This window comes from Bactrocera tryoni, unplaced genomic scaffold, assembly GCF_016617805.1.
Source record: "Bactrocera tryoni isolate S06 unplaced genomic scaffold, CSIRO_BtryS06_freeze2 scaffold_351, whole genome shotgun sequence".
Taxonomy (NCBI): Eukaryota; Metazoa; Arthropoda; class Insecta; order Diptera; family Tephritidae; genus Bactrocera; species Bactrocera tryoni.
In genome coordinates, this window is record NW_024396062.1 from 295,165 (window position 1) to 319,558 (window position 24,394).

Here is a 24,394-nt window from a genome sequence, read left to right on the forward strand (position 1 = left end):
TCGTGATTGTGTTTGGACAAAAGTGAGCTCGCGCGGCACCCACTTTGCACTGAGCTTTCTCATACCCAAATTTTCTTGAATTATATGTTAAACATATTCATGTTGATATCCATAGAGCGCTTGCTAACTCGAACATATTCACTTTACGGTCATCCAAAAGGTTAATTTTCCTGAGGCAAAGTCCGGAATCTCGTCACCAATCGTAGTTTTTGCTGCAATTATGTTTTTTCTCTTCAAAAAGCAGCAATATTTTTTCAACATGGGAACCACACTGTTAACCATTTTTTCACAATAACAAAAGTTGCTTCACTCACTATGATATATTCATACACTCTTCTTTTGAATGTTAGGGCTTATAAAAGATTGTGTCTACTCCATTAAGTTCTGCATGTTTTTCCTTGTTTGTTATCGAACGGCTCAGCGAGGTCTTTCCCGATCCTGACGGAGGTTTTGGTGTTGCTCAACGACAGTTTACATAGCAGGGGCATCAGCTCCTTTTCGTGCTGTCGAAAGCAGCTTTGAAATCGACGAAGAGATGGTGTGTTTTCGCTTCTCCTTTCACGAGTCTTTTCCAAGATTTGGCGCATGGTGAATATCTGGTCGGTTGTTGAATTGCCAGGTCTAAAGTCACACTGATAAGGTCCAGTCAGTTTGTTGGCGGTGGGCTTTAATCTTTCACACAATACGCTCGATAGAACCTTATACCCATAGTAGTTGGTGCAGATTGTGGGATCTCCCTTTTTGTGGATTGGGCAGAGTGCACTTAAATCCCAATTGTTGCGCATGCTTTCGTCCGACCATATTTTAAAAAGAAGCTGAGGCACGTTCCTTATCAGTTCTTCGTCGTCATATTTGAATAGCTCGGCCGACAATACATCGGTCCCGCCGCTTTGTTGTTCTTTCGACGGGTAATTGCTATGTTGCGAACTTCTTCATTGTCGGGCAATGGAACGTCTGCTCCATCATCATTGTTTGGGGAATCGGGTTCGCCTTATCCTGGCGTTATGCTTCTGCTGCCATTCAGCCCCCTGGAGAATTGTTCCCTTCATAATTTTAGTACGCTCTGGTCACTAGATCACCTACAAGAGTATGTTCCGGTCGCCACATTGTTTTGAAGGGGTTCATGTTTCTAATAATTATCTTTCTTTTTATTATAGTGATATTCCTCCATTTAATTTGTTTTTAAATTACTCATACCACGTGTCGCACGCTAATATCTACTACTCTTCGAAACAAAACTGAAGACCTCTTCAGAAAAATATTCTTTTTCTTTACACGAATTTATTAATAATCTTTTTTTTTATAAAAATTTTGGCAACTTCTTGTAGGCCTCAAAGGAGGGCTACACTGAAGTTCTTCTCTCTAATCAATAACACGCTGCTAAAACAGAAAAGAGTGCAGAGTCAAAGTGAAATAAGTAAACTTTTTTTTCAGCTACTCGTTAAAGCTGGCATTAAACTGAGCGGTTTCTGTCCATCACACTGTCCGCTTTACACCTTGTCCGTTTTTCATTTCGTTGCGGATGAAAAGTTTCACAAAAGAGCGCACTAAATTGGCACGAAGAGCAAAGCAGGAAATTGTCGCAATGCTTTTAATTATCTTCGAGAGTTTCCAACAGCTCAATTGAGCTTTTCTTTCAGAGCTGACAAATTCTTTCTGTCTTCAACTTGCCGCTTAGCTGCTTTTGTTGAAGATATTGAACAACAATTCGAGTTAGTTTGGGTTGAGAAGTTAATTGAAAGCAATTAGAAACATATTATTTTCGAAAAAATTTAGTTTTATTATATATTGTACATACATATATGTGTATATAAGTTCAAGTATTACCAGAAACTCACTAGCCCATATGTAAAAAAACTTCTAAACAATCCTGCAAAAATTTAGCATATGACGTTTAGAGTATTAAAAAAGAAATAGCAGAGTTAGAAAACCTATTTTTCCCAAAACTATTTCCTTTCCCCAGAGCAATGCCTTGCATTTTTGGCAACTCCGAAATTCGTATGTTATTGCCTGCGGCACGTAAGCTATGCGCTGCCAACTTTTGCGAAGGCCCAACCATGTGGCAGCAGACACCAGCAGATGCGAAACAAAACAAATTTGTGCAACACATTCGCCGTAACGGGAGATGCTTCGAGCCGAAATGACATTTAAGTGAATTTGTAGAAGAGTTTGCATCCGTTTCCTGTCAGCAGCAGCTAAGTGGCAAGGCAACCGTGGCAGCGGATGTGGATGCAAATAAGCCAAGAAAATTGCTTATAGCCTACTTGTGCATATCTTCCGGGCATTTTTAGTTGAACAACAGCTGCGGCCGGGCGAATGCGCTCTGCTGCCGCAACAAAGCAACAATTTATGGTCACATACTCACTTGTGGCGAAGAATACTTCGAAGTGCAAATAGAAAACAACGACATGTGCTAGCTTATACATATAATACTTGTACAGTTGTGGTGAAGTAATTGGAGTAATTTAGATGATGTTTGGTAGAAACACACTGAATGTCTTCTGAATGGAGTAATCGGTAACACACTAATAACCGATATTCCACAAAGAAGAATGCCGAAGCGAACTTATTTTTGAAAGCATTTTTTTAACTTTTGAAGGATTTTTCACACCACTGTCTAAAAGAAATTGCTTCACAAAAAATTCTAAGTCCTAAGTGAACCCAAAAGCTTGAAAAGTTACTTAGTGAATAATTTTTTCTTTTGAGAATTTCTTCTGTAAAATTTCGTAAATAAAAATTAAGCGACTGAATGAAGTCTCGGCATTTAAAACTCAGCTGAGTAAGCTTCCAAACATTTTTAGATGTTTTCAGCAAAGCTTCTTACCACAATTGTTTAACCTTACTCTCGTACCTTAAATATTACAACAAACACTCGATCGCCTCAATCGAAAGCCACAAGAAAGAAAAAACGTTATCTGCAATCATTTGTCAAAGTATATAATTAGGCCTAATACACATGGCCAAATGCATTGGCATTTCGACAGATTCAATTAACATGCTAAAATATCGGGTGATTTTTTAAGAGCTTGATAACTTTTTTTAAAAAAAAAACGCATAAAATTTGCAAAATCTCATCGGTTCTTTATTTGAAACGTTAGATTGGTTCATGACATTTACTTTTTGAAGATAATTTCACTTAAATGTTGACTCATGTGGTTTCAACAAGATGGCGCTACATGCCACACAGCTCGCGATTCTATAGCCATTTGAGGAAAACTTCGGAGAACAATTCATCTCAGAAATGGACCCGTTAATAAGTTGGCCACCAAGATCATGCGATTTAACGCCTTTAGACTATTTTTGTGGGGCTACGTCAAGTCTAAAGTCTACAGAAATAAGCCAACAACTATTCCAGCTTTGGAAGACAACATTTCCGAAAAGAAATTCGGGCTATTCCGGCCGAAATGCTCGAAAAAGTTGCCCAAAATTGGACTTTCCGAATGGACCACCTAAGTCGCAGCCGCGGTCAACATTTAAATGAAATTATCTTCAAAAAGTAAATGTCATGAACCAATCTAACGTTTCAAATAAAGAACCGATGAGATTTTGCAAATTTTATGCGTTTTTTTTTTAAAAAAAGTTATCAAGCTCTTAAAAAATCACCCGATATTTTGTTTCGTTCCCATTTTCACGCTTAATCAATAACAACAACAAGCAGCTTATACCTTCATCCGGCATTAGGCAAAATTAAGCCTGGTTTTTTGTGAGCGTTCTGCCGAAAATTGCCGAATATTCGGTGGCCATTGACGCTCAAAGTCATTTATCAGCGTTATTTTTGCCTCCCACACACACAATCGAACGCTTAATTGTGGGTTTTTCTTAGTATAGGTGTGGTTTAATTGCCACGTGCGTTGTGTTTTTGTATTTTTGGTTATACGCTAATAATCGTGCACATTAAATGTTTATATTTTTTGATAAAATTAAATAGTTATTGCTCTTAATATTCGCAATTTCGACTTTGTGGTAATTTTCTGTGTGTTTGTATGTGTATGTATGTATATGAATAAGCCGGATGCTTAATGCGAAGTGAAAACAATTAGCTTCCTGTTGCTTTATTTGATAATTTTAATTCGTTTTTATAGTTATTATTTTTTTCTTTGTGATAGGAGGTCTGATACCTTTATAGATACATTTAATTCTTAAATAGATTAAAATAATATTTTTTGTTCTATGATTTGTATAGACCACTGCTGCTTTTATACACTGGTTTTATACACTCAAAACCGCTTTTAAAAATTGTACAGATATTTTTTAAACCTCCTCGAAGTTAGACAACAGAAAAAATAGTCGCGAGTAAGGAATTTTAATGACATATTTTTTAAAAAAAATTTATTTAAAATATTTGGGTGAGTTTTTTGTATTTTTGGGGTATTCTAGTTTTCTAGTAGTAAAATTAATAGTTTGAACATTACATGTCGTTTGCTTTGAATACAAGAGAACAAACTTCTATCACTTGCTTTCATTTCAGGAGTTTTAAGGACATGGATTATGTGTATAATATGAATATCAGCATTACGAGCTGGGTCGATACAACCACGACTGTCTGTCAGTTCTTGAGATAACAATCAGAAAAATTTTCCCATTTTATGTTCTTCCCAAGAAGCTACACATTTATCAAAACCGCCGATACCGTACCATTATAGCATATAGCTGCCATACAGACTGAACGTTTGGCATCAAAATCAAGTTTTTGCGTGAAAGCTTCGGCGCAACCGAAGTTATCATGTTTTTCCGGCTTTGAATATTTTCTCCCATGAAATCGATCCTGACTTATCTCCGATCTATTTCAAATTAGATGGGATTCAAAATAATTATGAATTATTATTCTATTATAACGTGTGGCGGTTCATTATATAGTATATTTGAAAAAATCATAACATTTTCTGAATTAATGGCTTTTTTGCCAAATTGTGTCCAGCTCACTGTAGAAAACAGTAATATTATTCACAAATTATAATATCCTCAAAGCTTTTAAATTAAATGCCTTAAATTCTCCATTCCATTATATGAAATGATGTTTGAGAGCACCAGTAGTGTCCTAGCAGCTAATATCTTCTAAAAAATTGTAAAAAAAAAAACAAAAATTTTTGCAGCGCAAAATTAAAAATTCATTGAGGGGTACCGTCGTTTAGAGGCACTTTTAGGCAATTGATATTAAATGCATTTAATATTTTTACAATCCATTTTTTATTCTTTTTTTATTTATATTTGAAGAAAATACAAAATTAATTTCAAAACCAAAAATATTATTGAATTATGCATCCTTGAAGAAGAGGGGAAAAATGCCGCGTTCTCATCGCCAAGACTTCTATCCATGAGGTCATCTGAAAAATAAAACAATAATTAATTCTTGGTTAGCACGAATATCGTTCAAGAAGTTGTAGAACTGAAAACTATTTTTTTTTAATAAAATGGCGACCAGTCAAAAATTAAAGATCATTTTTACTAGTTTTACTTAGTTTTTTAAGTATGTCGAATTTTTTTTAAATTCATATTTTTTCTCTTTTTTTGTTGCTTAATGAGATAGTGGTATATTTAAAGAATATTTCTGCCATATGTCAAGTGAGTCCTTTAATTAGAATGAAAAATGTAGCTTCAATAAAAACGCCTCTAAAGCTTTGCGTTAAGTTTCATAGAGTTACCACGCGACTAAACCCACTATATTTTCGGAAATAATTTAAACTTTGAAAAACCCTTTTAGGGGTAAATATTTGAAAAAAGTCAAATTTCCAAACTGGAATACTATTTTAAGGAGTTACATGGGTTTCCTCGGGTAAAAAACAGCCTTTTTTCAACATTTTTTTTTCATATAAAAAATGATATATTTTATTAAAATTTTTTAATTGTTCGAACATAAACTGTTAAAAAGAAATTCTGAAATTTTTGGAATAAAATATTTTAAACTTGGCTATTCCATTTGTTGGCAGGATATCTCCTCACAGGATCATCTAAGTTAAAAGAAATACGTGTTTTAGTTGAACCCTAAACTTAGAACATGGACGAAGGAAAAAACTGACTCGAGAAATCTTTCCAACCGACTTCAGAAACACAGTTTCGACAAAAACGCATTTAAAGACGTCACATTTAGTCTTACTAGCCTCGAGCGCACTATTTCTCAAGGCTGTACTTTCGAAACTGTTACGCGGATCAACTTGAAAATTTATGACAATATTCTAGAGGTGTTGTAGAATTTAATACGATAAAATAAAGATTCGCGTTTTGGCAAACTGTGAACCAATGTAACTCCTTAATAAAAAAATATATGTATATAATATAAATATATTCCAGTATATTCCAGCAAAATGTTTATACCATTCAAAAAAATTGTTCTCGAATGCAGCATTTAAATTAAATATTAATTCAGTGCTTCACGCAAAATTAACGCCAAATACGATTTTTATATATTTGTAATATTTAAGAAAATTAAAACTAAAAAAAAAAACAAGATCCTGTTATCTTTGAACTGTGGCTTTATTGCGGAGATATTCGAAAAACTCGAATTGACAGTTGTCGCAGTGATGAGAGTCGCTTTGTATTCCAGAGAAATCAAATTTTTTCATTAATTTGCTTTGTCGCAGTGCCGCAATCGTAAATAAGGCAGCGTGTCAAAGTGTCATACCAATATGTGCAAATAGAAATGCAAACAAAGAAAGCCATCCGCATGCGACAGCGCAAATATTTAACAAACCGAACTCCAATAACAACATCAAAAGTAAATAACAGCGCTGCCAAAAAGTATAAAGCGAAGCACAACCGAACAGAGCTTCATATTATTTGGCCATTTCCAGTATTCTTTCGCATTTTTCATTCTGCTGGAGATTTGTGTTTACATTCTGAATATTTTTCCATCTCTCCTTATTTGTTTGATGTTCATATTTCATTGCATCTAATTTAACAGAAATATATTTGCTCTCTCTTCATTGCAGAACGCATAGAATCAGGCTATATTACTTGCTGGCTTTCAACAGTGTGGGACAGCGAGTCGCTATATTTGACAGAAGATATATTGAAGCTGCAGTAATAAGTCAAAGCGACCGCAGAAGCAGCAGAGCATAAAGTGGTCGACCAATCGAGAGGAAACCGAACGGAGTAAGGAAAACTAGAAAACTAGCAGGCAAAAGACAACGACTTGGAGCATAGTTAGGCGAAGATGTGGCCGAGAATGGGCACCGCTGGTCTTGCTGCCGGCGTCTTATTGCTGCTGTGCGTCGTTAACAGCGTCAACTCCTTCTCAAGTATGTACGAAATTACGAACTAAATGCGAGTGAAGCACCTAAACAGTTTTATAAGTCGTTAAGTGTTCATCTCAGCACCACTGAGTATTTCATTACATTAAAGTTATTTGAGATCTCCTGAAACTAACAAAATTTCATGAGTTTCAGTAGAAAATTTTCAATAAATTATCAATGTGGTATGCAACATGAGGGGGAGAAGCGCATTTCGAAGTTGTTTGTTGGTAAAAATTATTTTAAAAAAATTTTTAAATATCGGGAAAATGTTATTTTTATTAATTACTACTGAAAACAAAAAAAAAAATGATTTTTCGAAATTCAAATAATTTCGAAAAAATTTTGAAAATTTAAAAAAAAATTATTTCAATATATTTTTGGAAAAGAAAAAATTTTCTTCATAATTTTTTATAACTAAAATAGTCTGAGTTAATTAAAACAACTTTTTCGCCGTTTAAATCGCTTCTTACTTCCTTACTTTTGCTGCATACTAACTCTCCGGAATGTTTAAGTCTTTAAAACTTTCAAAAGTATGTATTTCTCATACGCGTTCAGGGAGTTTACCATTTCTCATGTCTCATCACCATTTAAATGTTCAAATCACCAACAACCACTTTTCACTTTTGCCTGAAATCCTGAAAATCCTACCCACTACAACAACTCGAGCGTGTAGAACAAACAAAGAACCCTTCAACAGACATCCGGTCACGTGCACACAAACAGTTTCACACATACACACATTACCAACCAACATTTTAGCACAAATAAGCACACATATACACCCCTACGCACACACACTCACAGCAAAACATATTTCACGCATTTACACATTTTCATCAATTTCCGCAACATTTTGTAAATATTTGAGTAATTTTCACCCGCGTCAGTGTTGTCAACATGTCATAATATTATTTATTATCCATTCGCAATGCTCAGCACACTCGGCCCCAAACACGAGTACACATCCCACACACACACAAAACAAACTGCCTTCCCTCTCCACTCATTCTCCTTTTCACCCACACACACAATCACATTTTTTTCTACTCCCATTCTTGAGTTCCTCTTTTACTGTTGTGTATTTAATTTTGTCCTTTTATATTTTTCTCTACTTCACTTTTTATTGTATCAATTTTATTTTTGTCCTGCAAATGTTATCAAATCAACAATCACAACAACAACAACGACTGTCTCGTTATAAAAAACAAACACTCGCCTACCCACACTGACTTCGTCGGCGTCGGCTTTGTCGCGCCACTGTAGAGTACGGACGCGGCTGCAACGACATTGGCTGTCTGCCCAGTGAGGAGTGCGTCATCACCAGCGACTCGTGCAGCTACACGCAGCGCGAGGGCAAGGACTGCGGCAGCTACCCGAAATGTCAGAGGAAGTCCGGCTCCAGCTCTTCGTCGTCGGCGCCAGTTAATCCGTCAGGTGATTATCATTTTGTTTTATTTTATTTTCACTTTTCTTTTAGTTTTATTTTGGTGCAGAAGTGATGCTCAATCTTAGTACCTGTAGGTCAACCGCAAGGCATGATTTTGGCTACTTTATTTTATTTTTGATTTTTGGGAATTAATGAAAGTTTTATCTGTTTCATAAAAGTCTCAAAAAAAGAGTACAGAAATATTTAAGATCAATTTAGAGATAATTAAAATTAGTATTCTCTTTCATTCTCCTAGAAGACCTACATACTTGTTTAACATATCGCTTGTAGGCCCTACTTTTGGCTTAAATAATTCAAAAATATATATTTTAAAGAACCACTTCAATTATTTTGGTCTTGCGATGAATTCCTCTTACTAAATCAGTTGGTTGAAATAAAAATGTCGAATACTTAAGACAGACACGCAACAATATTTGAGTATCTAAAGTGTCAAATATTGACTTACAGCTTCAAAAAAAAAAAAAACAAAAACATATCAATGCTCTCTTCACGTTTTCTCGAACTAACGGGTCTTTCAATAAGAGCGCTATAAAAGTTTTTTTTTTAAATAAAACGATATCAATGATTTTTTTTTATTTTTATGAAAGTACATTGGATGCCATTATGTATGGAACTCGATTTCTATTGCATGGAAACCACGGGAATGCTTGCAGAAGACTTGACGCTGAACCCAATTTTCGCCATCCGTCGTTCGTCATTCAAAAAGATTTCGGCCGATATTGCTGCAATTTCACGTTCGATATTCGTACGAAGTTCATCAGTTGTCGCTGGCTTGTTAGCATAGACCATCGACTTGACATAACCATACAGGGAATAGTCTTACGGCGACAAATCGCACGACCGAAGCGACCAATTTTGGGCCATTTCCTGAGATAAAACGTCCACCAAACTTGGTTTTAAATAAATCGATTATGACATTCGCTGTGTGACTTCTGGCGTGATCCTGTTGTAACCAAATATTGTCCTAGTTCATAACATCCGATGCGGACCAAAACTATTCGGTTATCTTTGAGAGGTAGCTTTCCCAATCACAGTAATGTGCCAGTCTTGATCATCACGGAAGAAGTACACGGACAGCCCATAAACCGTCCCAAACCGTAATTTTTCCGGAGTAGGTGTGGATTGTTGCCTCACCAATAACGTAAATTTTTTTAATTGCCGAGGCCATTCAGCCAGGAAAGAGCCTCATGGGTGAGGATGATTTTTCGAAGAAAATCCGGACCATTTTCAAATAGTTGCTCAGTCCAATTCATGAACATGCGACAATTCTGGTGATCAGGAGACTTCAGTTCTTGTGTTAATTTGCAAAATTCGCCACAATGACGTCACAGAGATATCCAACGCTTGAGGACGACGTGTGGGAGACTGATTTGGGTTTTCCTCAATTGATGTGCCAGCGGCAGCAAGGGGTGCTTCTTTGTCTTACTGGCACGGGAGAATTTTTTAATTTGCCTGTGGATTCAAACTTTTCCACTAGACGCTCAATTTTTGATCTGACAAGACGATTATGATGAACATAAATTGGACGAAGCGCTCCTAAAGATGAGACCATTGACTCCGAATTTCAGTAGTAAATTTCAATAATTTCGACTCGTTGTTGCATCGTTTACTTTTCTATGATGAAATGGCAAACGCTACCGAAGAGAAATGTCAAAAGAGCGAGAAAAATATGGCGTTGTTTGCTGTCCCTATCGATCTATTTTTGTAGCGTTCCTATTGAAAACCCGTTATAAGCCAACACATTTTTAAATTTGACAAATTCTTATGATAGCACCCACTAACCCACTTGATCTCAAATATTACCAACAGTTATCAAATCAGGAAAAGTTACTTTTTTTAATTCCCAAAAATCCAGTTAAAAAGTTAGAGAACTTTTAGTTTTTAAGAGCTTTAGGAGCTTAATTAAAGCATCATAGGACACTCACGAAAGCTTTCACAAAAAGCTCAAATCGAAAAGGCTAAAAACGCTTGAAATGAATATGGCCTACATTTAAGAATTGGCCTGAGAACGCTTGTAAATTTCACCGCAAAAATGGACACATAACAACACTAAAACTCATCAAAATCACGGAAATAATGCTAATTTATTCACTCTGGCAACGTCAAAAGCAAATAACATACACACGTTTATTTCATTATAATTCAAAAAGTTGTTGCTTTCTTCAAGAAATTACATTTTGGGTTCGACTATTTGGTTTTATGGACTTTTATTTGCTGCAGTCACTACCCAAGCATTGAAATCATAATCATTAACATTAAGTATATACTGGTGTTTGTTGTTGCACCCGAAAACTAAAATATGCTCGCACGCCTCAAAGCATGCATTGTAATATTTGTTGTTGATTGATCTTACAAAATCACTTTTAAAAAACATTTCTTTTGAGATTTGCTGCATTTTAATTTCTTCCACGCATGTCTTTACCACTCTAAGCTACTTGTCGCCTGCATGAAGCGTAGCACATATAACAACTAACGTAATCATACATATATATTTTTAAAAACTTCATCTCTCTAAGTGCTCTCAACTAACCAAACGCAATTTGTACTCTTTCTTTCTCTCTCACCGGCTCTCTGGTTGCTGCATAACAAAATCGAAATTAAAACAAAAAAAACGTAAATAAACCATCTCATTGCCCGCACTCTCTATCGTAACACGTGTTAAATGTTGCTAACGTGCCCAGGATCAAGCTTCAAGCCTGGTCCCGAGCACGCCATCTTCTCATCCGCCTCATCCAACCCCACGCTTAACACGCACACATACTACACCGGCAATGGTGGCTCGTCAGCGGCCAACGGTGGCAGCAATTCATCGCCCGGTGGCAGCCTTAATAACATAAATAACGGTTATGCCGGCAAGAGTAGTAATAATGTTAACTCGAATTATGGCAACGGTCACGATGGCAGCGGCAATGGCAACGGCGCGCCTGGCAATAGCCAAAAGTTACGCCCGAATGGCGGTACCGGTGGCATTGACCCGCACTATGTGTTCGGCGCACCACAGTCGGTGCCGATCTTACCCAATCTGCCAATTTTTCCCTATAATTCACCCACACAAGCACCATCTTTTCAACAATTTCCCCAACCTAATCATCCAGGTAGCGTACTGAATCCCGGCTACCCGGTCGGACTGCAGCCCGTCAACCCCTACAGTCCGTCGTTCGTGTTCGGCCAACAGCCCTACTACTCCATGCCAGGCGGCACTGGAGGCCCGCCCGGCGGCAGCAACGGCATACTCGGCGGCAGCGGAGGCGGCTTGGCCCCGCCCAGCGGCTATTACGGCAACAGCAATGTCGGCTATCAAAATCCGAATATGTACAACAAACCACCGCCGCAATATCAGAATCAGAACCCGTACAATCGCCAGACGCAGGGACATCCATCGGGCGCAGCGCACCGAGGTGGTGCGGCTAGTTGGCAGACGCTGACCATTGTTGCATGCGGTTACGCTCTATTGACGGCACTGGTGTCGCAGCGTTTGGCCTGCGGTCGCAGCACGTAATGTTGCATGCGACGTCGTTGTGGCAGCGCTGTTATAGTCTTGTTATCGACGGTCAACGTTTATTAAGTGCTTAATGGGTTAAGCGATATTACATTTTAGTTTTCAGTTCGATTCGGTTACCTTTTTGTTGTTTTGCTCTTTCGTTGCTGTAGTTTTAAAATATCAATTCGAAATCATAAAATGGAAACATAACGGTGCGGACTATAATAATACCATAAGTAATCAACGATATTTTTTTATTGTATATAAAGTGTTTGAACAAATTCTAATGTTAATACTGAAATACTTTGGAAGTCTGCGCTGGAATAGCAGAGATCACATCCAATTCAAAGTTTGATAAACGATAATTGATATTTTTCATTTGTAGAATTCGACTAATTGTAAGAAGCTTTTCTCTTAGTGCCTTTCAATTTTAGGTTATCCTGGTTTCAAACCATTTTACTCACTGAATTTCTATCTATTTCCTTACCACTTTTGGGTAAAGTAACTCATTAATTTGCTCAGCAAATAGACAAATTCTAACTCTAATATCTTAAGATTCTTTGCTCAAAAATTGTTTTACAAAACCTTTCTAGATTCCTCTTCAAAAATAAGTGACTGAAATCGCTTGAAATTAATAAAAAATTCCTTCTAAAATCAATCACTCACTGATTAAGTTCTCAAAAACGCATCAAAATCTACTGCAACAGCGAGTCCTTTACCTTCCTTTCTGCCGTTACCTCCGCACTGAACACTTTAAAATAAAGCACCTGATATATAAATAAGTACACGCGTTCCTTTTGCTACGCTCTCTTTCAATATTCTCAAATAATCAATTTTCATTCGACACTTTCTGTTGTCCTTCTACACCTCTCTCCATTGCAGTTGATAACAATGCTTCCAAGGATACCTTAATGCTCTGTGAAGATAGTGTGTTCGAAAGCGCGAGCTCTCTCCCTATATCTATCTCAAAGCACCGTTCAGTACGATCCCCACAAGTTTTGATACCGCCGCTAGCTGGCCCACCCATCGTTAGGCCGGTTCCACTGATTCCAGCAGCTCCTCCAATGATACCTGTGAGACCTCTAATGCCAGTTAATCCTTTGCCACCACCTATTGTGGTGCCTCCAATGCAACAATTACCAGCAGCTAGATTACCACCACCTCGTTTACCTCTTTTAAATAGTGGCGGCCAGACGATTATTGTAGAACCAGTGGTCATCTTACCCATCGGTAGCGGTTACCTGCCTTCTGGGTACAAACCTTCTTTCTACGGACCATCGGGTCTCTATCCATACACGCCACAAGTCTACCCGACAAGGCGGCCTGCTTACTATAATTACAACAACAATTACAATAATAATAATAATAACGCCTATAATGACTATGGGAACTACGCTTACAACAACAATAACTACGGCGGCAATTACGATTATTATAACAACAATAATTATAGTAACAATAATTACGGATAACGGCACATAAATTCACACTTTGTGCACCAGACTTAAGTATGTCAAAAGTCAAATAAATTGTATGAATGCAACACTGCTAAAGGCTTCCAAGGAAGTTGTACATTATTGATGTTAAAAGGGGTTACTTTTCCTGGAAAAATACGCACTGAACACTGCACTCCTTTTGCCATTCTCCTGTCTCCCTCTTTTAACACTACTTTATTCTCCTAAACCTTGCAGAAGATGCGATCCTGCATTATCTACAACGTCGTTCAACGCACTCAGTAAACGAGACGATGAATCGCCGGCAAAGGCGACAGATTGGGTCAGGTGGTCGAGGTCCCGGAATGGGTGGTGCACCCGGGATGGGAGCTCAGGGGAACGGACCTAGACAACAAAACGGCATGAACGGACCTGGACAAATGGGTGGTCAAGGCGGAATGGGGATGGGTATGGGTGTGGGAATGAATGGACGCGGACCGATGGGCGGACAAGGAGGAATGGGCATGCCAAACGGACAAGGAAGAATGGGAATGCCGAATGGACAAGGTGGGATGGGCATGCCAAACAGACAAGGTGGAATGGGCATGCCGAACGGACAAGGTGGGATGGGCATGCCGAATGGTCGCGGTCCCATGGGAGGACCGGGCGGTATGGGGATGAATGGAGCACCTCGAGGTCCCGGTATGAATATGCAAGGTGGGAATGGAAATTTCGGCAGGGGAATGAACGGCACCAATGGTTCTGCTTCCTGGTATGGATATGGCGGCAGCAATAACAACCCCAATGGACCAATGAACCAATGGAACGGGGCTGGTGGTGGAAACGGTTTCGGCAGCGGTCCCAATGGCAATTTTCCCAATAGGCAGCAGTTTGGTGGCCCCCCCTCAGTTTGGCAGAACTCTAATGCGATGGGTCAACAAAATTTCGGCTTTTACAACGTCTCCACCACCACGCAATCCAGTTGGTTCTAACACTGAATAGTTAGCTGAACAACAACTGCATATATGTCTGAATTTGCACGAACATACTTGAATAAATATTGAAAATGTTGCACTGCTCTCAGCTCTTTTATCTTTTGCTTGGAAAATTAATTTTGCGAGAAATTCAAATCTTTTGATTTCGGAATTCGGAAATTTGTTGTTGCTCATGCATTTCTTCCACTGCTAATTGAATTTCTCAAATGTATTTGATGGTACTGTTATTCAGATTTGCAACTTTCTACATTTTGTTGTTGCTTGAACTCTCGTTTACTGTTGTGTGGGCGTGTGGTCTTAGAAGTATTTGCATTTCTCTATTTGTCCAACTCACAAAGGAAACGCAATTAAATTGTGCACACATTCGTAATCGATTTTCGAGAATTTCTTCCACTTGCTTGGAGAGATATTTAATTCTAGCGCAGCAGATTCCTTTTGCATACCGTTAGGATTGCACTGCTTTGTTTTCACCTATGTAGAATATGCAAATAAGGGTATATTTGTATGAATTAAAAATTGTAGTTGCCGAAAATATGAAATTCGTAAGCATCGTAATATTTACAGTACTCAAAATTCTGCAGAAAATTGCTTTGGCGTCTGTGGGGTCTTTGAGATGCCCTTATTACGGATTTGAGTCGAAAAATGTTCCACTATGTACAGCTATTTTTGTAAATTTAGTAAGTAGGGCTGGTTTGACGCCTCCACCTCTTGCCTACAACAAAAAAATCCTTCGTGTTAGGAAATGTTTACTATTAATTAGTCAGAACAGCCTCTAACATAGTCTTCTTCATCTTTATTGGTGGAGACAACGCTTACGCGCTTATAGTCCTTAACATCACAGTCGCAAAATGTTATTTTTGATGATTTGAAATTTTAGCGGGCTCCTAGAGGTATACTTACTATAGGAAACGTGCTTTATGAAACGTATAATCTTATAAGCATTTCAAGGTAGTAGGTAAGCGTTTTGGTTGCGCTAGTCAAAAACTCTCAATATGGTTTCACTCTTGTAAGTCAACTGCAAATTTTGGACTACGTTTTTGATAAAATATTAAATTGCTAGCATACCTTTGTGCGCTGCTCTTTTTCGCAGATTTTCGAAGTATTTCAAAAATGTTTTCAACAGCTGAATAAATAAGCGTACATACTGGAAATACGATAACCGTGTTTAAATTATTACCAATTTTTTTACTGAAAAAAAGCTTTCACAACGGAAGTTTTTGCACGTGATTTCCACAAAATTTTCGAATATATTTTGAACACAACGAATTTTTCAGCGAAAATCAAAAGCAAAAAAGTCTTATTTTAAGTGAAAAAGAAAAATGTTCAAATAAGAAGCAAAAAGGTAGTTGAATAAATAAGTAATTATAATAGAATTCAACTTTGTATAGTTAATTTAAGCAAATAATACTAATTATATACATGAATTTGTATTTAGAAAAGTAATGCCAAATGTCTTAAACGAAAAACTCTTTTATTTTTCAGCAAGAAATACAAAATCTCCATACAAAAAATATTATTTTAACAAATTCCACAATTTGGGAAGGAAAATTTACAACTGAATTGACCCACTAGAAACGTTGAACCAATGTAAGATACTAAATAAAATAAAAGAACTCTAAACAGAGTTGCCACAAAATGAGAAATATAAAATAAAAATCTCAATTCAATATATGCCGAAAAGTATGCAATATAATTTCTTAATACTTCAAGATTGCTAAAGTGCTTTTGTTTCTCAGAAATTAAAAAAAGCTAAAAAAGCTATTTGCTTTTATAACTAAATTTATAAATCTAACCCACATTAGGGTTGTTCAATTTTTAACGAAAATTTTTAGAAATTTTAGACCGTACATTTTTGGAAGAAGTTGGCGTTCAAAATTGAATATTTTTGTTGCTTTTGGAGAACAAACTTTCTATTAAATTTTCAGGCATATTCTTGAAAGCTTAGCTTTTTTGAAATGTTTAGAGAAACTTAAAAAAAAGCAAAAAAAAATAATGTTTACGCAACAATAAAAAATAAAAAAAAAAAAAAACTTAAAATTCTGCGAAACATATGGCAACCACTGAATCAAAATCAAATCAAAACAAAAAAAATTAAAAAAGCGTATATAAATAAATATTGTAAATAAATATAAAATCAATATCAAAGGTATATATATATATATATATATATATATATATACATATAGATATGTGAAAACTAGCAATGTTGTTGCAAGGTGTTGGCATTTAAACGAGTTCTTGAACTTTTTTTTATTTTATGTAAGAAATGTTAAAGCATCTATTGTACTAGATACTCTTTATCTCAAATATTTTTGTATGCAAATCATAAATAAAACCTTATTTTACCGTTATTCAAAGCAAATAAAAATATTTTTTTGTTTGTAATTTTCATAAAAAAATGTATTAAAATAGTTTTTTTTAATAAAAATAGTTTTCTTTAATCCTCATAAGAAAAATTAACGACAAATGTAAATTTATTTTTATATTTCCGTCCGTTGTTACTCATTTGCACTCACACATACATATAAAAATAAAAACAAAAAAATTTAAGAAAAATGGCAAAAGCAGAAACTGAAGCTAAAGCTGCCAACTGAACTCAACAAATGCAATCAAATTAATTTATTAATTATATAAATAATTACCGTTAAAGCTACTAACATTTTTTTACGCATAACGGCATTAAAAACTCACAACTAACGCAAGTACATACCATAAACAATAGCAAAGTACTAAACTCTAACCAAAATACTAACCAAAATATGTATGTACAGTTGGGTGTGTGTATGTATGTATGTACATATATAAATTATATTTAATGGCAAAGTAATGGGCATTTAGTATTGAATTTAGCATTTTATGCCTCTCATATAATTGTGTTCATTTTAAGCATAACCAACATAACTAACAACAATAACAAAAACGCATAATGTCAATGGCAATTATTACTAACGAAATTATGAAAATATTTAACAAAAAACTATAGAAACTTAACTCAATTTGTACATATGTAACATGCTGAAAATACGAAAACGTTTAGCTATATAATTAATTAATTAATTAACAATTAACAAAACACAACCGAAGACTTATAATATTTAGTGAACTTGAAAAGTTGTTTAGCATTTAATTAAAAAATAAAAATAAAAAAGATTGCAACTAAAGGTTTAGGAAAACAAAATTCAACGAAATAAAATTAAGTGGCAACGTAACTTTGCGGGCGAGTGTGTTATTAGCGTAATGGCTTTAATTAGTAAATACAAACAAGCGAGGGTTAAATGCGTTAGGCCTAACCAAAAGCGGCGTTTTAGCACTACAATTACTTGTTACTAAATGTAAGCATATTCATACAAGTAGCTTAGCATTTTAATAATTATAGAAATTAATAAAGACAAAAACTCTCGACGCTTCTTTGAGGCATAATAAAGATCATAGCTAAAATGTGATGGGTTTTGTAATGTATGACTTCAGAGAACCTGCCGTCGGACTTCTGTTAAATAGTTATTTCTAGGAACTGTTAGTGAATCAGACATTTAAATAATTATGGAAAATAAAAAAATTACTTTTAGTACTTTTTCACACTAGTAAAATCCTTATACCGGGTTTTCCTATAGGGATGATGTCATTTCTCAGTGTCGTTTCGGCCATTTTTAATATGTCACGATCTGATTTTTTTATTGTGCACAGTAATGTTTATAATTTCATCATGGAAAGATACATACATGCACAAAATTTACAAATTATTCAATTTTATTATCAAAATAATCGTTCTTCATCGTCCAATTGCAACTTCTCCTGGGCTTTTGCCATTTCATTGTCGTAATAAACGAACGCCTGTGCTCGCTATTCGTCGAATTGTTGAACAGCGAAATTTTTCTTTACATAACATTCAAGTTCCAATAAAGCAAAGAATTGTTCGAAGTAATGAAAATATTGCTGACTTTCAGGCAAGTTTTGCTGAAGACCGCAATTTGTCGATTCCAAGACGTTCCCAAGAATGGAGACTGTCTCAAGCTACAACCCTGCGGATTTTGAAAGAAAAATTGGGCTTGCATCCTTATAAAATTGTTCTCACTCAAGAACTGAAGCCATTAGAGTATCGTAAACGTCATGAATTTGCTGATTGTGCCTTGGAACAACTTGAAAAGGATAACGACTTTTTTAAGAAAATCATCTTCTTCAATGAGGTTCGCTTTCATCTCAGTGGTGTGGTAAATATACAGAACTGTCGATTCTGGTGCTAAGAAAATCCGCAAATTATTCATGAACAACCATTACATTCACCGAAATTGTCACTTTGGTGTGATTTTCGATCTGGTGGAATCATCGGTTCGTACATTCGAAATGAATGATCTTGGAGAGCGGTATAGATCGATGATAACCATACTTTTATGGCCGCAATTGGACGTGTCACACAGCACGTGCTACAACCGAATTATTGCGAGAAAAGTTTTGAGATACGATTATTTCAAGATAATGTGACATTGAATGACCTCAAAGAATTGTGATTTAGCACCATTAGACTACTTTTTGTGTGGTGATTTGAAGTTATTGGTCCTTAGCAGACTCTCTTCAAGCTTTAGAAGTCAATTACTTGAAAATCGGTTTCATAGAATTCGTTCCTGCAAAAGAAGTGTATAAGCCATTATTTGAATGATATTACATACAGAGCTTAATTGTATCGATTTTACTTCACATTAAATAGAAAAACATAGAAAATTTCCTTAACAATGAAAAGAAATTATACCACTCTTATTGGAAACCCTTTTCAAAGGCCAAATCACCGTCTCGATTTCGATTTAATTTCTCATTCGATATGGAAAATTAACATAAGTAGTCCGATTAAAAATGAAAAGGTTAACAATACACGGTCATATTTTTATTGTTTTTTAATAGAATATTATTATCGGATCAAATTGGACCCGACAAAGAATAGGTCTACATTTCTACGCATTTTAGTAACATTTTTTTTAAACTTCAAATCCTTAACATCGCCCTGAAATGAGTCAATAGAAACAAAAGATAAGTCAGCGTTTAGATAAATTTTTTGTACACCCGTAATAGGCATCGACTGAGAAGGCCTTGAGGCCTTTGTCTGTTTTCGTTTTCGACCAATTTTTAGAGTGTCATTCGCTAATTTATTGAACAATTTTGTGTTCATACTCATAATTTCACGGCACATCACCAGTCATGATGCCTTTCTCTCTCTGTGACCGCGATCAAGCTTCGTTCTTTCAAAAGATTCAGGTCCTTTGATATATCAACAAACTTCAGATGATATATGTATATTGGTTCCATAGTACGGGACACGCCATAGCAAGGTAGTTAAGGTGCGCAGTTCATTAATGCAAGCTCTTGCCTCGTATTTCTTTTAGTAGCCGTCACTCCTCGGTGTACAGTGGCTTGCCTCTGACAGTATTTTTTGCTTTAGAAAAAGCGCCACTAAAGATCAATAGGAATAGATTTTTGGAGAGGCTTTCTTAGAGGTGTCTAGGAACCTATTTTTCAGAGTATCAAACGAAAAAAAAAAATTTTTTTTTGATCCACCCTAATATGCATTGATGTTTGACGATGAATATCTCGTAAACGCTTAACTTAATCGAAATATCATAGTAGACCATTTTTATAGAGCAGTAAATTTCCTACAAAACTATGTGTTTCATCATTCATAATAATTTTTTTTCATTGAGTTATAAAATTAATAAGAAATAAAGAATTTTTCCAAAAATAGTCTAATTTCAACCGTTAATATCTTTTAAACGGTTGGGTTTACGAAAAAATCATAAAAGACCTTATTTTAGAGCATTCAATTTCTTACAAAACCTAATTAACAAGATATTTTTTCAAGTAGTTGGAAGCGAGATATAAATTTTTCTATCTAATAATAAGAAAAAATAGAAAACCGTTAGGCGGAGGACCTTCCCGTTACAATTAAAAACTCATATTTGGAGAGGCTTTCTTAGAGGTGTCTAGGAACCTATTTTTGCGAGTACCAATTGAAAAAAAAATTTTTTTTTGAATCACCCTAATGGTCATACTTTATATTAAAAGCCATCACATTTTAGACTAGTTCTTCAGTAGCTTAGTTCATCTTCATACAATTTTAGTAGATCTTCTGTTATTCCTATTTATTTAGTTTATTTAATTTGCTTTTTGCTTTGTTGTTGTGTATTAGTAACTCATTTTTACATTTTATTCTTTGTTTTTCTGTTTTAACGCTTTTGTGGCTAAATCTCTACTCCAACACGCTACGCTCTTCCGCTCTGCTAATTTGTGGCTAAAACGACTAAAAACTTACAAAAAACTGCCGCTTGCTTTGCAAACCTCGCCAATGTAATTACCACACTTTCAACTCACCCACGCACACACACCCGCAAATACGTGTCATACATGCGTCTGGTCAATACAAATGCGCCTGCGCACAGTGAGCACCGGCACCACGCACAACTCGTACAATCCAAGCGCTCCGGTGCCCGATCTTGGTGATGGCAACAGTTTCAGTGGCGGCAGCAGCGGCAACGCCGGCGGTGGTTTCGGCGGCGGCGGTTCAGGTGGACACAGCCTCTATCCTACTTTACCCAACAGCCCGCCAGCAGGCGCATCGAACCCTTACGGCGGCTACCAGCCACAGCCGGGCGGATATCAGCCACCAGCAGGCGGTTACCAGCCAGGAGCTTATCAGCCGGGTGGTTATCAACCCGGTGGCTATCAACCCGGCGGCTACCAACCCGGCGGCTACAATCCCAATACTGGCGGCAGCGGTGGCTACGTGCCAAATGCACCGGGTTATGGCGGCGGCAACGAGCCGCAGAAACCGAAAGACAAGGAAGGCGGCGGCTTCTTCTCCAGCTTCTTCTCCAATCCGGCGGTGAGTCAGGCTGTATCTGGCATTATTGCGGGCCAAATTACGAAGAGCTTGCAAGGAGGCGGCGGCGGCGGTGGCGGCGCTAATGGTGGCGCCAACGGCGGATACCAACCAAGTGGTGGCTATCAACCGAGCGGTGGTTATGGCGGTGGTGGCACCAGCTCAGGCAGTGGTTCATCTGGCAGCAACATTCTTGGGGGTCTACTAGGTGTGTTGGGTGGTGGTGGAGGCGGTACCAGCGCTGGAAGTAGCGGCAGCGCCAGTAATTTCTTGGGTAGTCTTCTGAGCGGTGGCGGCAGCAGCAGTGGTGGTAGCAGTGGCGGTAGCAGTGCCAGCAATTTCTTGGGCAGCTTGCTTAGTGGCGGCGGTGGCGGCAGCAGCAGCGCTAACCGTGCCGGCGGCAGCAATCCGATTAGCGAAATCTTGGGCTCACGCAACTTTGGCGGTCTCTTCAGTGAGAATCCATCTTCCAGCTCCTCCGGATCCTCCGGATCATCCGGGTACTCCTCGAGCTCTCAAGGCCCCAAAAGTTACCCCACTCAACCGCCAATGAACTACTACGGTTAATGTAAAGAAAAAGAGACGAGCCCCTTTTCATTTATACTCGTTTTGTCTTAAAATCAAATGATATTTTTATTTTACTAACAGGGCAGCTAAGATCTATTTCAACTTACACCAAATAATATATACATACATACTCTAACTAACGTAGGCAAAAGATAATAATTTTACTAGAGAAAAGCATAAACCTAACGATAATCAAAGGGCAAGACACTTGCAGCCATTCGCAATTGAGAAAACTGTGGCTTGGCGCACAGAAATGAGAAAAGCTGCGGCGAAGAGTCGTGTATATATACTCGCGTAGTTAATAAAGCAGTTTTTATGCGTAGAAGAAGCTAATAAGTAAAGACGAAAGGAAAATGTACTCATAGCTCTTAGAGAAAAAACGATTTTTTAACTGTAAAGCTACATAATTTGAGAACCGTTGCAATTACTCGCAAGACGGCTTGGCAAAGATTGCTAACAATAATTTTACCAATCAATTAGTATATAAATTGTACATATAGAAGAAACTTATATACAAACAAAAACAAAACCAAAATGTCTTTATAGAAACGTTCACTTCAATGCAATAAATTTTAATTTTCATAACTCCGAGCATAAATAAGATAATTGGTTGAATACCGAAGGAATTCTGAACTGTAAATATAAAGCTGAAATCAAATAAATAAACGAAATTATATAAAACATATGTATTTAAAGAAAAGTTGTTGTGTTTTGTATGATGAAGGAATGAAAGGAAAGCGGTGAGTAACAGTTTTTTGTGATACATATAATTTTAAGCATAAATGGCAAAAACAAATTTTTAATTGAAATAAATATTTAAATGCCAGTTAATGAAAAGTTCCCAGAAGAACCGACGTTCTCTAGCTAAATTTTCTTCAGCGATGAGACCCATTTCTCGCTCAATGGGTATGTAAACAAGCTATCACAACTTGAAGAGATTCAAGAGATTTCATCCAAAAAAAATAACGGTTTAATGTGATTTGTGTGCTGGTGGAATCATCTGTTGATATTTCATCAAAAATAATGCCGGTAAGAACGTAATCCTTAATGGCGAGCCTTATCACGCCACGATAACCGACTATTTGTTACCTGAAATTGAAGCTCGTGATCTCAGCGACATTTGATTTCAACAAGACGGCGAAACTTCCCACACATCGCATCAATCAATGGATTCATTGAGAGAACACTTCGGTGAACAAACAATTTCACCGAAATCATGTGATTAAGTGTCGGTCTGAACATGGTATTAGGGTTTTTCCTGTAGGGATATGTAAATTCTAAAAGCTATGCGGACAATCCCGCTTCCAGTCAGGCCATGGACCATAACATCACACGTGTTATTCGCCAGTTACTAGTCGAAATGCTCGAAAATTGGACTCAACGGAAGGACCATCTGAGACGGAGCCGCGACCAACCTTTGAAAAAGATAATCTTCATATAAAGAACGCCAATGAATGTTCTTTCGATTGATAATAAAAATTTCCCATTATATTATTTATGTTTATGGTTTTTTCTTTGAAAAATTAGGGAACCTCGTTATTATGCCTGGCTATAATGAAACCCGACTTCTATCATGCGAGTTTATGAAAGTAGATATGACTCTATATACGATCTAAGTGGAATCTGGAAATTTTACATTTTACAACAAGTATCCAACCTGTAGCTTGGAAAAGTATGTATACCAAAAAAGTGGCAAAATTCTATGAACTTTCAATATCTCAATGATATAAGGAAATAATTAAATTAAATTGAAAGCAACTACGAAAGCGCCATAAAACTCTTTGCCCTGATGAGAAATCTACTTTTAACAAATTTCGTAAAATGTTAATCGGAAAATAAGAGGTTTTAAAATGAAAGTATTTTGCGAAGAATATACGGGTCTGAACCAGTAGAAGAAATGCCCTCTTTGGAAAATCTTTAAAAAACTATAAATAACCACTTGGATCAAAGAAAATTCAAAAAACGGAAGTATTATCGGATTATTAAGCCAACATATTCTCCCCATGTAAAACACATGTGGATTACCCTACTGTTTCTAGTCAAAAAAGCGAACTGAGTAAGGGAATAAAAAACATAAAAAAAAAAAACAAAAATCGCCCGCTTATATAATTTACGCGTTTTTTTTTTTTAATATAAACACGTACCAACTTCTTGGAAAATTGAAGTTAACACAATTCAAAAGCCAGGAAAACCAGAATATGTTGTAACCTCTTACAGGTCCATATCGCTTCTGCGGGTAATGTCTCAACTTTTCGAGAAAATTGTCATAAAACGTCTCAATAAACTCATAGAATGGAAGCCATAATTCAGTTTGGGTTTCTAACTAATTTCACCATCTGGTCTTTCCAACAGAGTGGAGCCTTCCTTCGCTTCCCCCGGT

General features: G+C 36.6%; 2 protein-coding genes across 3 annotated transcripts in view; both read left to right on the top strand.

Annotated features, from left to right (window-relative positions):
- LOC120781141 (loricrin-like) overlaps nucleotides 1-22,714 on the top strand; it is a 79,307-nt gene extending 56,593 nt beyond the window's left edge. For both annotated transcript variants that reach the window (XM_040113273.1, XM_040113274.1), the window contains 3 exons: nucleotides 6,927-7,235; nucleotides 8,493-8,663; nucleotides 21,008-22,714. In XM_040113273.1, coding sequence (XP_039969207.1) covers nucleotides 7,151-7,235; nucleotides 8,493-8,663; nucleotides 21,008-22,014 — 1,263 coding nt within the window. In that variant the 5' untranslated portion in view covers nucleotides 6,927-7,150 and the 3' untranslated portion in view covers nucleotides 22,015-22,714. The remainder of the gene's footprint in view (nucleotides 1-6,926; nucleotides 7,236-8,492; nucleotides 8,664-21,007) is intronic.
- On the top strand, nucleotides 12,176-16,565 carry LOC120781142 (GATA zinc finger domain-containing protein 4-like). The gene has a single exon (XM_040113275.1). The coding sequence runs from the start codon at nucleotides 13,069-13,071 to the stop codon at nucleotides 13,627-13,629; it is 561 nt and encodes a 186-aa protein (XP_039969209.1). The 5' UTR covers nucleotides 12,176-13,068; the 3' UTR covers nucleotides 13,630-16,565.
- Nucleotides 22,715-24,394: the final 1,680 nt, after the last annotated feature.